The sequence below is a fragment of the Phocoena phocoena genome, chromosome 13 (assembly GCF_963924675.1).
Source record: "Phocoena phocoena chromosome 13, mPhoPho1.1, whole genome shotgun sequence".
In the NCBI taxonomy this organism is placed as follows: domain Eukaryota; kingdom Metazoa; phylum Chordata; class Mammalia; order Artiodactyla; family Phocoenidae; genus Phocoena; species Phocoena phocoena.
The window spans coordinates 59,522,915-59,535,428 of record NC_089231.1 but is presented as its reverse complement, the minus strand read 5'-3'; the positions used below and the strand labels follow the sequence as shown (position 1 = coordinate 59,535,428).

At 39.6% G+C, this 12,514-nt stretch overlaps 1 protein-coding gene across 1 annotated transcript in view; it reads right to left on the bottom strand.

Annotated features, from left to right (window-relative positions):
* PTPRM (protein tyrosine phosphatase receptor type M) overlaps positions 1-12,514 on the bottom strand; it is a 570,916-nt gene that overhangs the window by 286,680 nt on the left and 271,722 nt on the right. The window contains exons 10-11 of the mRNA XM_065889474.1: positions 7,834-8,035; positions 4,951-5,053 (exon numbers count right to left, since the gene is read on the bottom strand). Of these exons, the coding sequence (XP_065745546.1) occupies positions 4,951-5,053; positions 7,834-8,035 (305 nt within the window). The remainder of the gene's footprint in view (positions 1-4,950; positions 5,054-7,833; positions 8,036-12,514) is intronic.

Below are 12,514 nucleotides of genomic sequence, written 5' to 3'. Positions count from 1 at the left end.
CCAATGCACAGCATTAAAATAATTGGGGCTAAAGACATGGAAACAACCTAAATGTCCATCGACAGATGAATGGATAAAGAGGATGTGGTGTGTGTGTATATATATATAATATATATGAATATTACTCAGCCATAAAAAAGAATGAAATAATGCCATTTGCAGCAATACGGACGGTCCGAGAGATTATCATACTATGCGAAGTAAATCAGAATGAGAAAGACAAATACCATGTGAATATCACTTATATGTGGAATCTAACATATGACACAAATGAACATATCTATGAAACAGAAACAGACTCACAGACATAGAGAACAGACTTGTGGTTGCCAAGGGGGAGGGAAGGACTGGGAGGTTGGGATTAGCAGATGCGAACTCTTATATACAGGATAAATAAATAAGGTCCTACTGTATAGCACAGGGAACTATACTATAACTATATCTCAATACTGAGATAAACCATAATGGAAAAGAATATGAAAAATTATATACATGTATAACTGAGTCACTTTGCTGTACAGCAGAAATTAAACACAATATTGGAAATCAACCATATTTCAATAAAATTAAAAAGAAATAATCTGGACTACTTTACTATTAGAAGAACAAAGTGGCTGCCATGAATTAAAATTACATTCACATGGTTCAGCCTCGGTGTTAATGCTTTGGTTGTTGCTGTGATTACTGCCCTCCTTCCATCCCTCCCTGTAGGCACACAACTGTAATAGATGTTTTCCCCACTCAACAGTTTCTCCTGAATGAATGAATCAAAGAACGATTTGGTAATCTTCGAACATTCCACTGAAATGAATATCAAAATATTTAATTAGTTAACATATTCAAGCACTGAGTTTTAATTAAGAAGACACCGAGCTGCAAAACATTTATGAACAAATTAAAGCAACAATGCCTAAGGAACAAAAACGAGAGTCATTTGAATTACAAAAACGTGATTGAGTCTCAAGCCACAGCCCATTAGAAGGTATAAAACATCATTAATGTGGGTTACTGCACACAGCAGATTATATATAAAGACATACATTACAAGAGTAAAATCACAGACAGAATTTTTGTTAGTGCAAGAAAAGCACCACAGTTAGTGTAAAACTCATTCTTTATTTAGAGTTGCTCTTTTACTGCCAAATTATTAGGGTTTTCTCTGTTGGACTCTGTCTGCATGTAATAAACAGTGGGGAGAAGACGAGAGAGAAATGAGGTGATTCTAAATGAGTAAAAGAAAATTAAGCTTTTCCCTGTCTTATTAAAGAAAAAAAATTGAATCCATGAACAGACATTAAAATTCTGTCCTAGGTGCTAGTTTACTGTCTGGAATGATGGAATTTGTGTTCTTCCCGGCCATCTCAGGATTTAAATAATTTTATGTGACAGAGCTGATGCGCTGATCGATAAAAAGACAACAATCATTTACACTGAGAGTTTAGTGCAATTTCAAGAATCCGCATTAACCAAGCTGAGTGTTTGTAGTGGAATCAGTACACAAGCACCTCACTTAGTAAAGTGCCTCAGTGAAGTATGACTGAATTTTCAACACCAATGAATATGGATTAAAGAAAAATCAAATCAATCAAAAGAATGGGTTTTTTGCAATCACACAATGACAGTATTTTTGAACACATAATTCTGTGCAAAATCCAGGAAAGCCAACAGATGTTCACTTCCATTTCTTCTTCGAGTATTTATCTCACCATTTGGGAGAAGCTTTCTTGTATTGCAGTTGATTACATGTGCATTTTGCAAATTTCCAGATGTGTTCAAATGTTTCAATCTACATTATGGCTTTATATTTTAGGTCCCTATGAGTCCCTAATCAGAGTTCTTATTTCTCTAAACATTAAATGAAATTGAAAATTTTCATATACCCCATTTAGACTGAGAGTATTATGGACATTTTTTTCCCAAACTAGTCTTTCTAGATATATTGGTCTTCCATCTACTCAATAGATAATCAGTCGCATTATGCTGTACTATAATAATGAATCCTTTGAAGAGAATATTCACTTTTCTCAAAAAAAAATATTTTTGACAGGTGAGTTTGAGATAATTTCCTCTCTCAAATTTGTGCCAATAAAATTTACCCATTTTAAGACAAGCATCCTTCCAGTAAAGGTGGCATCTGTAGTGGATTTCCCTGTAATGCTTATTGAACTGTTTGCCACAAGAATTGATCTTGATTCTAGCATTGTAGATTTCCACGATGGATATAGATAGTAAATTTTGTTCATTTCAAGCTGCTAACATTGTAGAAGAGGGCATCATAGAGGCAGAATGCACAATGACCCCAGTCAATTCCAGGAATGCTTAGCCAGTAACAAGATGATGTTTCATAAAAGCAAAGCAGTGCTGAACTTGGAAAATCAGGCAGCATGACAGGTGTGAAAGAGCACGTGACATGATAAACTGGAATCTTCACAGAGTTAGAGCTGGGCCTGCTGAAACGATGTGAGACCTGCGTCTCAGACACCCTGACCAGCATCTGAATTTCTATTTTTATAGACATAAGAATACAAAGCCTGAGGATGTCTACAACTAACTAAGTAGTAAGGCTTCAAAGTCTCCAAAAACAACTAGAAAGGTGTAAAGGAAAAGAACAAAACCGTGCCTTAGCAAGGCAGATGATGGAAAATATGGGTAGTCGTTTGGGACACAACTGACACTTTAAAAAGATAAGAAAAGGGTTTCTGGGGCAGGACTAACATGGATTGCCCAAGGAAGTGTTATTTGAAAACTTAGACTTGGAAAGATCTATACAAAGATGAGGATGGCAATCCAACTGAAAGGGTTAGAAGGAAAGAAGCAACAAGAATAGAAAATGTGTGAAAGGAGTTTTTATGAGAATAAAGTAGAGTGTTGGAGAAATGGTTAGGGTTTCAGCTTCCTTCAGTTTGGAGGCTCTGAAAGTGAATGACCTCTACCCTCTCATTTCATCGAGATGCCTCCGCGGTAGAACCTGGACTCCTTGTCCTAACGGCCTGTTTTGCTGAGTCTGGGCAACTCAAACTGGTCAGAAACAAATGATGTTCTCAAGGCCACGGTCAGAGCGTCAATTTTCATTTAATAATAATTCAGCTTTCTGGAGTAAAAAAGTCTGACCCGCGGCCATAGGTATGCTTGGGTCTTGGAAAGCCATCCAATGAGGGTGAGCCTGGGGTCATTCAGTTCGTGCAACCCCTCAGTGCCAAACAAATCAACCCAAAGGGCCTGGGCAGTGTCAGTGGCATCGCTTTTCTTGCAGAAACAGAGCTTTTACATATTTCAGTGTTCTCACTTACTGCACCTATGAGTGGCGATCTGAAATCCCTTACATGGGCTACTACTTTGAGTAAGTCAGCAAACTAAAACTTGTTTCATATCATTTTGCAGGGTTTTCAAATAAAAGTTTCTGTGATTCTACCCTAATGTGAATTCTCTATCAACTAATGCTTGTCTGTTTTTCATCTTGAGTCTGTGAACTGAAACTTACATATCTTATCAGGCAGAAAGAAGCCCAATGGATCCGCCTTGGATACTGTAGTGAAAACGTGATCAAAGAGAGGCCAGGTTTCAAAAGGTTAATGCAATAAAATTCTACAAAAGGCACAGGGAAAGGAACCCCACCCCCGGCCCTGTAGCCTTAATTGTGAATGTAAATGTTTCCTTGGAGAACGCTATTCAAAGGAATAGGTTATTTTCAAGGGAATCTACTCTGTTAGTACAAAATATCTGAATCCCTCTGAAACAAGTAGAAATTTCATTTATATAGATTAATGAGCTTATGACAAGTTCATACTCAAGAGTTATTCAGGCATTCCTTTGCTCCTTCCTAGGAAGAATAAATTTATTTCATTCATTCACGGTAAAAGTTATACTTTGTAATTTCTTAGCTATATAAATCATCACACGATGAGAAATGAGGCCTACATCATGGTAATAAACTTAAATCTGTTCAAATAAAGACTTCACAATCATCTTTCCAATCACCTGTTTCTTTAAAAAAAACAGTTATACACCACATATTCAATTGAGAGATTAGCCAGTTTACTGAAGGTTAAGGACTTAAAACTCCCTGTAAACAAAAACAAAAGCACTCCATGAAAGTCCATTTAAGGAATAGGGCTCACCTGACCTTGGGTAACTAAATTACAGGGAGCAATTACCTTTTAGGAGGAAAGCCACCTCCGAAAGGACTGGGGTTTTTTTTTTTTTACATCTTTATTGGAGTATAATTGCTCTACAATGGTGTGTTAGTTTCTGCTTTATAACAAAGTGAATCAGTTATACATATACATATGTTCCCATATCTCTTCCCTCTTGCGTCTCCCTCCCTCCCACCCTCCCTATCCCACCCCTCCAGGCGGTCACAAAGCACCGAGCTGACCTCCCTGTGCTATGCGGCTGCTTCCCACTAGCTATCTACCTTACGTTCGGTAGTGTATATATGTCCGTGCCTCTCTCTCGCTTTGTCACAGCTTACCCTTCCCCCTCCCCATATCCTCAAGTCCATTTTCTAGTAGGTCTGTGTCTTTATTCCTGTCTTACTCCTAGGTTCTTCATGACATTATTTTTTTCTTAAATTCCATATATATGTGTTAGCATACGGTATTTGTCTTTCTCTTTCTGACTTACTTCACTCTGTATGACAGACTCTAGGTCTATCCACCTCATTACAAATAGCTCAATTTCGTTTCTTTTTATGGCTGAGTAATTGTATAAGGACTGGGGTTTTTGTTCCTTATCATCAAAGAACAACCCACTTGCATCAGAATCAAACTCTTTACACAATACTTGATCACCCCACATCAAAACCCTATCCTTCCCCTCAGTCCTTTCTTTTACTTAGAGTTCATAAGGATATGGGTTTACATGTTGACTGAGGCCTGTAGCAAATCCCCAGAAAACACATGTGAGATGACTTCAGTTTTCACCTAAAACCACCCCTTCTCCGCTTGGTACCTGACAGGTGCGCCTCGGCTGTGTGCAGGCTTCAGCAGGACCGTCACCGTGTTGTCGGTTTGATTCAAGGGCGTCTCAAGTTCATAAGCAGGCATGGAGGGTGCTGGGGAAGATGTATGAGATAGGAGACTCATGATTTCTGGTTTGTCTTTTCCGTTTCCTTTCATTTACAATGAGCATTAAAAACACAGCTCACTTAGTTTAAATTGCCCCTGTGAACCAACCACAAACAGCCTTTACGTATCTACCCAACCCTGAACATCAGGGACAGCTGTTAAAACCATCATGTGTTGACTTTGGTCTTGAGTTTAACCTGGGAGGGGGCACGAGGGGGGGCTTAGGAGGTGTTAGTAATACTGTTTCTCGATTCGGATTCTCGCTAAATGGGTGTAGCCATTACATCCATCCATACATGTACATCACTGTAATTAAATTGTAAAATAAATTTAATTTGTGTACTTTTCTGTACATATGCTTTTCTTAAAATATTAAATGCAAATTTAAAAAATAATTACTAGGATCATAAAACTGATCATTTCAGTTCTCCCATCTAAGTCAAGGTTTATTGTGTACCAAATATCCATCCAGAGATTTGAAGAGGTCCTCAGGAGTCAGAGGGCCTGGCTGGACCTAGTGAGGCACCGGTGGGCTCTCTGGGAAAGCACAACCGAGGAAAAGATACTGAGTTGAAGTGAGAAAGGCTTGGGTTTGACTTTCTGTTGCCTTTTGTTTCGACCAGCATGAGAGCTTAGGCACAGTAATTATCTCTGAAGCTTCAGTTAACTCATCTATCAAAATAGGAGAAATTACCCTCCAGGGTTATTACAGGAATTCAAAGAGATAATAGATAAAGAGAGACGGGCAAATCTAGTTCTACAAATGTCAGCCCTCTTCCCAGGGCGGATCCCATTTCCAAGGCCATTTCCTGGCAGTCTTTGCTTTCTAGATTGTTCAGCTTGTTACTAGAAGATAACAGCTCTTCGGTAATTCTGTCATCACAGTGCACAAGAGACATCGCCGCACGAAGGCTGTGACCCTGGCCACAGAGGCACCGGCCTTTGTACGGCCCTCAGGTCGGGTCCCTGATGAGGACAGTAGAGGCCAGTTTGGCGAGTATCGCTTTTTTAAATCTCTTACATACAAGAAGCTTTTATGTAAAAGACATGGGTTATAGCTCAGGTCCATTCAATGGATCTTCTCAGCATTAAAATTAGCTCTAATTCTGTTAAAAATTAACTCCAGTTCATAACACAGAGCTACATTTTGGATAGAGAGTAGTTCTCTGAGGTCCATGGAAGTAGAAAATAGGGGCCCAGAATCCGTAATTTCTTTGAACCATAAAAATCAAATAGTTATTCTTGATGAGCCTTTGCAGGCTAACTAAAATGTCAGCTGGCTTTGCTTCGGGATAGAACTGTTGAACTTGGCGGGCTAGGAGCGGCCAGACTCACACCAACCAGAATTTTTATCTAATACAAATGGTAAAAATGAATGATTTTTTCTAAAAGAATAGCCTCTTTAAGATAATAATCGTTGAAATATGGCTTCCATAGGGAGAAATTACCAAAAAAGGGGCTTGGAGGTATGTACACTGGCACACATTACCTCTTTAAACAGATAATATCATCTTAATTTACATCCAGGGGTAAATTCACTTGATCAAGATCAGAGAAAAAGCACTGGGAAAAATTATAACTAGAACTCATATTTTCTGATTCCAGGCCCAGTGGTCTTTCTACTCAGGCATCTGTACAACTTATGTCATTTTCCTAACCTCTGAAGTATCCTTCCTCTTTTCCAACTCTCCATGTTGTTTTTACAAGCTAATGTCTTATATCAAACATCCAGTGTCTATTAAATTTCAAGTTAAGTTTGTGCTCATAAATTAACTCTCACACAATGCAAAGTTATCCCTTAAGTTATAATTGCTTAAAAACAAAATCCCAAACCTCACTCCTCCCTCAAAACCTAGTAGAAGTCTTAGAGTACTTGTGCTGTATTTCCTTCCCTTCCTTCCGTCCTAAAGAAAATCTCTCGCAGAACTAGGGATGAGGGACAACAGATATAAAAATCAGGCTAAGTATTACTTAGCTGACCCTGACTGATGAGAAGTTACTCTATCACCTGCCTCCTGCTCTTCTACCCCCAACCAAAACAGTCACAGCCCAAACTCAAATACTGCCCTACTCGGATCCAAAGGGGAAAACATGGAAAAGGAAAGACGTCCCCTGGAACTGTTTATTGCTGCTGCATATCCCACACCAGATGGCAACTCCATTTCCTCTAGTCTGAAGCACAAAGACATTTTCTGCACAGTTGCACATGCCCAGAAATATTTCCCAAATTATGTCCTTTGTTGGATGGTGTAATTGAGTCTCTACAAGAAACAAGCTGGCGGATGTAAGTGCTTGGTGCCCCCCCTCTGTAGTAGCCTCTCTCTTGAGGACGTGAAACTACTAACAGTGAAGGTTCCACGGAAGGCTGAGCCTTCTGGAAGGGACTCCACATAACGCTGCCTTTCTGCTGAGCACTCCCTTGTGAGAGACCTCGCTATGGAGACTTTCCCGACACTGCTGCTCTGGGAACGTGGGACTGCGAAGGGCTGAGAGTGCTGGGAACAGCATCTCCCGCTCATGTCTGAGTTCTCCGACACACACTCTTAAAACAGTGCCTACCTCCTGACGCAGGACGACGATCCGAGGCTCCCAAATGATAAACATTTGCAGCGTTTCATTGAATTCCATAAGTCCGATTTTCATACTTACAAAAATATGAATTTACGTGTACGTTTGGGTGAGCTCTGCAGACTTGACAATGGGAATGAGAAAGTACCCAAATGCTACTTCTGATATAAGACGGGCCCAGCTCATGAAGGTACGATACCTGATATTTTGGTGGTGAACTGATTTGTTGCCGGGGGTCCAAAACCCTTAGCCGTGCTAGCTCGGATGGTGAAGGAGTATGTGGTCCCTGGATACAGTCCGAAAAACAGAAAGTGGGTTTCATTTCCCAGCTTTGAAACTCTTCCACTTTGATTGGATAGATCTATTTCTGGGTCAAAGGAACTGACTGCCTTGTAGGTGATCTGTAAGAGAAGACGGATGTGATGAAATACCTGAGGCAGATCGGCCGAGACTGCATCTTTATCCAGTAAGCCCTCCTGATGTATGCACTGTCAGACGCTTTGTGATAAGCTGTCCTGCTCCCCTAGACTCTTCAAATCCTGGATCCAGCGAACGGGCACAGGAACTCAGCCAAAACTGTGAGGAGTTATTACTTTTATAGACAGAGGAACTGCAAGCCAGTAGATTAGAACATAAAGAATGAGTTCAGGTTTAAGCTAATACCTTGAAGTTGTTTGCTTTCAAAGTGTCTTGTTGGAAAACTGTATTACAGCTGGCTTAAAACAAAATAACAAAATAGACAATCAGCTCAAACAGATAAGGACCTGACAAGGGGAAGGCCTCATCTCTCATCCAGGGGCCAGAGTCTGATTTTGCCCTGAATAGGATTATCGTATGCTGGTAACAAGGGCACTTTTAAGCGTTTTCCTTAATGTGGGCAAAGATACCTCTCCAAAAATAAATCCTAGATGCGTGTCAGTAGCCCTTAATGCTGTGACTGTGGTGTTTGCAATATGTCCTATTTACTTTTTTCTTTAGAGCAATGCTGTCCAATAGGACTGTCAGGATGGGAATGTTCTATTCTGCACTATTCAGTGTGGTGGCCCCTAACCACAAGTGGCCACAGAGCACTAGAAACATGGCCGGTAAGATGGCAGAACTGAAAAATTTACTTCATTTTATTATTATTTTAAAAAATCATTAAAAAAATTGAAGTTACTTGATTTACAATGTTGTGTTAGTTTCAGGTATACAGCAAAGTGATTGTATAATTATACATACATATACGCATATTGTTTTCCAGATTCTTTTCCATTATAGGTTATTACAAGATACTGAGTATACTTCCCTGTGCTATACAGTAGGTCCTTGTGGGTTATCTATTTTATATATAGTAGTGTGTATATGTTCATCCTAAACTCCTGATTTATCCCTCCCTCCCTTCCCCCTTTGGTAACCATAAGTATCTCTTCTATGTCTGTGAATCATTTTATTTTAATTAACTAAAATTTAAATTTAAATTGCTCTGAATGACTAGGAGTTTCCATTTTGGACACAGTGCAATTCTGGAAGCTTTATGTTTGCCACGTGACAGGTGTTCAAATCACCCTGGATTGTGTGAAAATAAATATAACATAGGTGTCTTTAAATTTTGCCCTTTCAAATGATGTTTTAAAAAATTTCACTCTAGGGCTTCCCTGGTGGCGCAGTGGTTGGGAGTCCGCCTGCCGATGCAGGGGACACGGGTTCGTGCCCCAGTCTGGGAAGATCCCACGTGCCGCGGAGCGGCTGGACCTGTGAGCCATGGCCGCTGAGCCTGTGCGTCAGAGCCTGTGCTCTGCAACGGGAGAGGCCACAACAGTGAGAGGCCCACGTACCGTAAAAAAAAAAAAAAAAAAAAAAAAAATTCACTCTAAGTAGTTCATCAACTCTTCAGGAACATGCATTTTGGGGGTGATTACTAATTTCTCCTCCTTGTAAAGGCATAATTTTTAAATGTGGCATATTCAAAAGTTTTAAATTGCAAAACTGAGCACTTTTCTTGCTTTCAGATAGGTTAAAGTTACTGATAATTTATGTGCATGAACACTAACACTGTTATTATACCAACTGATAACTGACATTCTTCTTATATTTATAGCATGTCATTATAATTAAGGAGACCTCTCTGAAAGAATATTTAGATTGAGTCAACTATGCTTTGGCAAGAAAACGTTTGCTGTATATATTAATCACCGCCGCGCATGGCACCATCAGAGTCAGGCAGCGGGTCTGCTGTTAACCCTCTCATGGGCTTCCCTCATGAGGTTCCTCTGAGTCAAGAGACAAGACCACGTCCACCAGCACCTGCTGTCGGGGGAATTCAATGTCACTGCTAGGCGCTTAGCTGCATACTTTGAACTCCATCCTGAGAGCTCCAGAGAAGAGGTAGAGAAGGCAGATCTAACCTGTGACAACATAACTGCTTCTCCAAATTTATGAATTCCCTCATTCACAGCATCTTCACTGCATGTCTCTTGTGTGCCAAGCACTATACTCTGGGCTGGGGTCTCATGTGGTGATTCAAACACAGTACCTGCCGGGGGGAAGGTAGCAGTCCGGTGGTAAGGGGAGACCCAACCCAGCAGTGAGGATGCAGTATAATTAGCATAAGGACTGGCCTTATGAAAAACTTCAATGGGATACAAATGCCTACGGGACAAAGTTCAAACTTCTGAGCTCCGCGCTTAAGACTTGCCTACACCTTCTTCTCTAAACTACTTTTTTTTCTTTTTTTTTTTAAACATTTTAATTGGAGTATAATTGCTTTATAACGGTGTGCTAGTTTTTGCTGTATCACAGAGTGAATCAGCTATACGTATATATATATCTCCATATCTCCTCCCTCTTGTGTCTCCCTCCCACCCTCCCTATCCCACCCCTCTAGGTGGGATAGCACCGAGCTCATCTCCCTGTGCTATGCAGCTGCTTCCCACTAGCTAGCTATTGTACATTTGGTAGTGTATATATGTCCATGCCACTCTCTCACTTTGTCTCAGCTTACCCTTCCCGCTCCCCGTACCCTCAAGTCCATTCTCTATGTCTGCATCTTTATACCTGTCCTGCTCCTACGTTCTTCAGAACCTTTATTTTTTTTAGATTCCATACATATGTGTTAGCATACGGTATTTGTTTTTCTCTTTCTGACTTACTTTACTCTGTATGACAGTCTCTAGGTGCATCCACCTCACTACAAATAACTCAGTTTCGTTTCTTTTGATGGCTGAGTAATATTCCACTGTATATTTGTGCCACATCTTCTTTATCCATCTGTGAATGGACACTTAGGTTGCTTTCATGTCCTGACTATTGTAAATAGAGCTGCAATGAACATTGTAGTACATGACTCTTTTTGAATTATGGTTTTCTCAGGGTATATACCCAGTAGTAGGATTGCTGGATCATATGGTGGTTCTACTTTTAGTTTTTTGAGGAACCTCCACACTCTTCTCCATAGTGGCTGTATCAATTTACATTCCCAACAACAGTGCAAGAGGTTTCCCTTTTCTCCACACGCTCTCCAGCATTTACTGTTTGTAGACTTTTTGATGATGGCCATTCTGACTGGTGTGAGGTGATACCTCATTGTAGCTTTGATTTTCACTTCTCTAATGATTAGTGATGTTGAGCATCCTTTCACGTGTTTACTGGCAATTTGTATATCATCTTTGGAGAAATGTCTATTTAGGTCTTCTGCCCGTTTTTGGATTGGGTTTTTTCTTTTTTTGATATTGAGCTGCATGAGCTGCTTGTATATTTTGGAGATTAATCCTTTGTCAGTTGCTTCATTTGCAAACATTTTCTCCCATTCTGACGGTTGCTTTTGTGTCTCATTTATGCCGTGCAAAACCTTTTAAGTTTCATTATGTCCCATTTGTTTATTTTTGTTTTTCTTTCCATTTCTCTAGGAGGTGGGTCAAAAAGGATCTTGCTGTGATTTATGCCATAGAGTGTTCTGCCTATGTTTTCCTCTAAGAGTTTTATAATATCTGGCCTTACATTTATGTCTTTAATCCATTTTGAGTTTATCTTTGTGTATAGTGTTAGGGAGTGTTCTAATTTCATTCTTTTACATGTAGCTGTCCAGTTCTCCCAGAAACAATTATTGAAGAGGCTTTTCTCCATTGTATATTCTTGCCTCCTTTATCAAAGATAAAGTGACCATAGGTGCATGGGTTTATCTCTGGGCTTTCTATACTGTTCCATTGATCTATATTTCTGTTTTTGCACCAGTACCATACTGTCTTGATTACTGTAGCTTTGTAGTATAGTCTGAAGTCCAGGAGCCTGATTCCTCCAGCTCTGTTTTTCTTTCTCAAGATTGCTTTAGCTATTCGGGATCTTTTGTGTTTCCATACAAATTGTGAAATTTTTTGTTCTAGTTCTGTGAAAAATGCCATTGGTTGTTTGATAGGGATTGCACTGAATCTGTAGATTGCTTTGGGGGGTATAGTCATTTTCACAATGTTGACTCTTCCAATCCAAGAATATGGTATATCTCTCCACCTATTTGTATCATCTTTAATTTCTGTCATCAGTGTTTCATACTTTTCTGCATACAGGTCTTTTGTCTCCTTACGTAGGTTTATTCCTAGGTATTTAATTCTTTTTGTTGCAGTGGTAAATGGGAGTGTTTCCTTAATTTCTCTTTCAAATTTTTCATCATTAGTGTATAGGAATTCAGGAGATTTCTGTGCATTAATTTTGTATCTTGCAACTTTACCAAATTCACTGATGAGCTCTAGCAGTTTTCTGGTAGCATCTTTAGGATTCTCTACGCATAGTTTCATGTCATCTGCAAATAGTGACAGTTTTACTTCTTCCTTTCTGATTTGGACTCCTTTTATTTCTTTTTCTCTTCTGATTGCTGTGGCTAAAACTTCCAAAACTATGTTGAATAA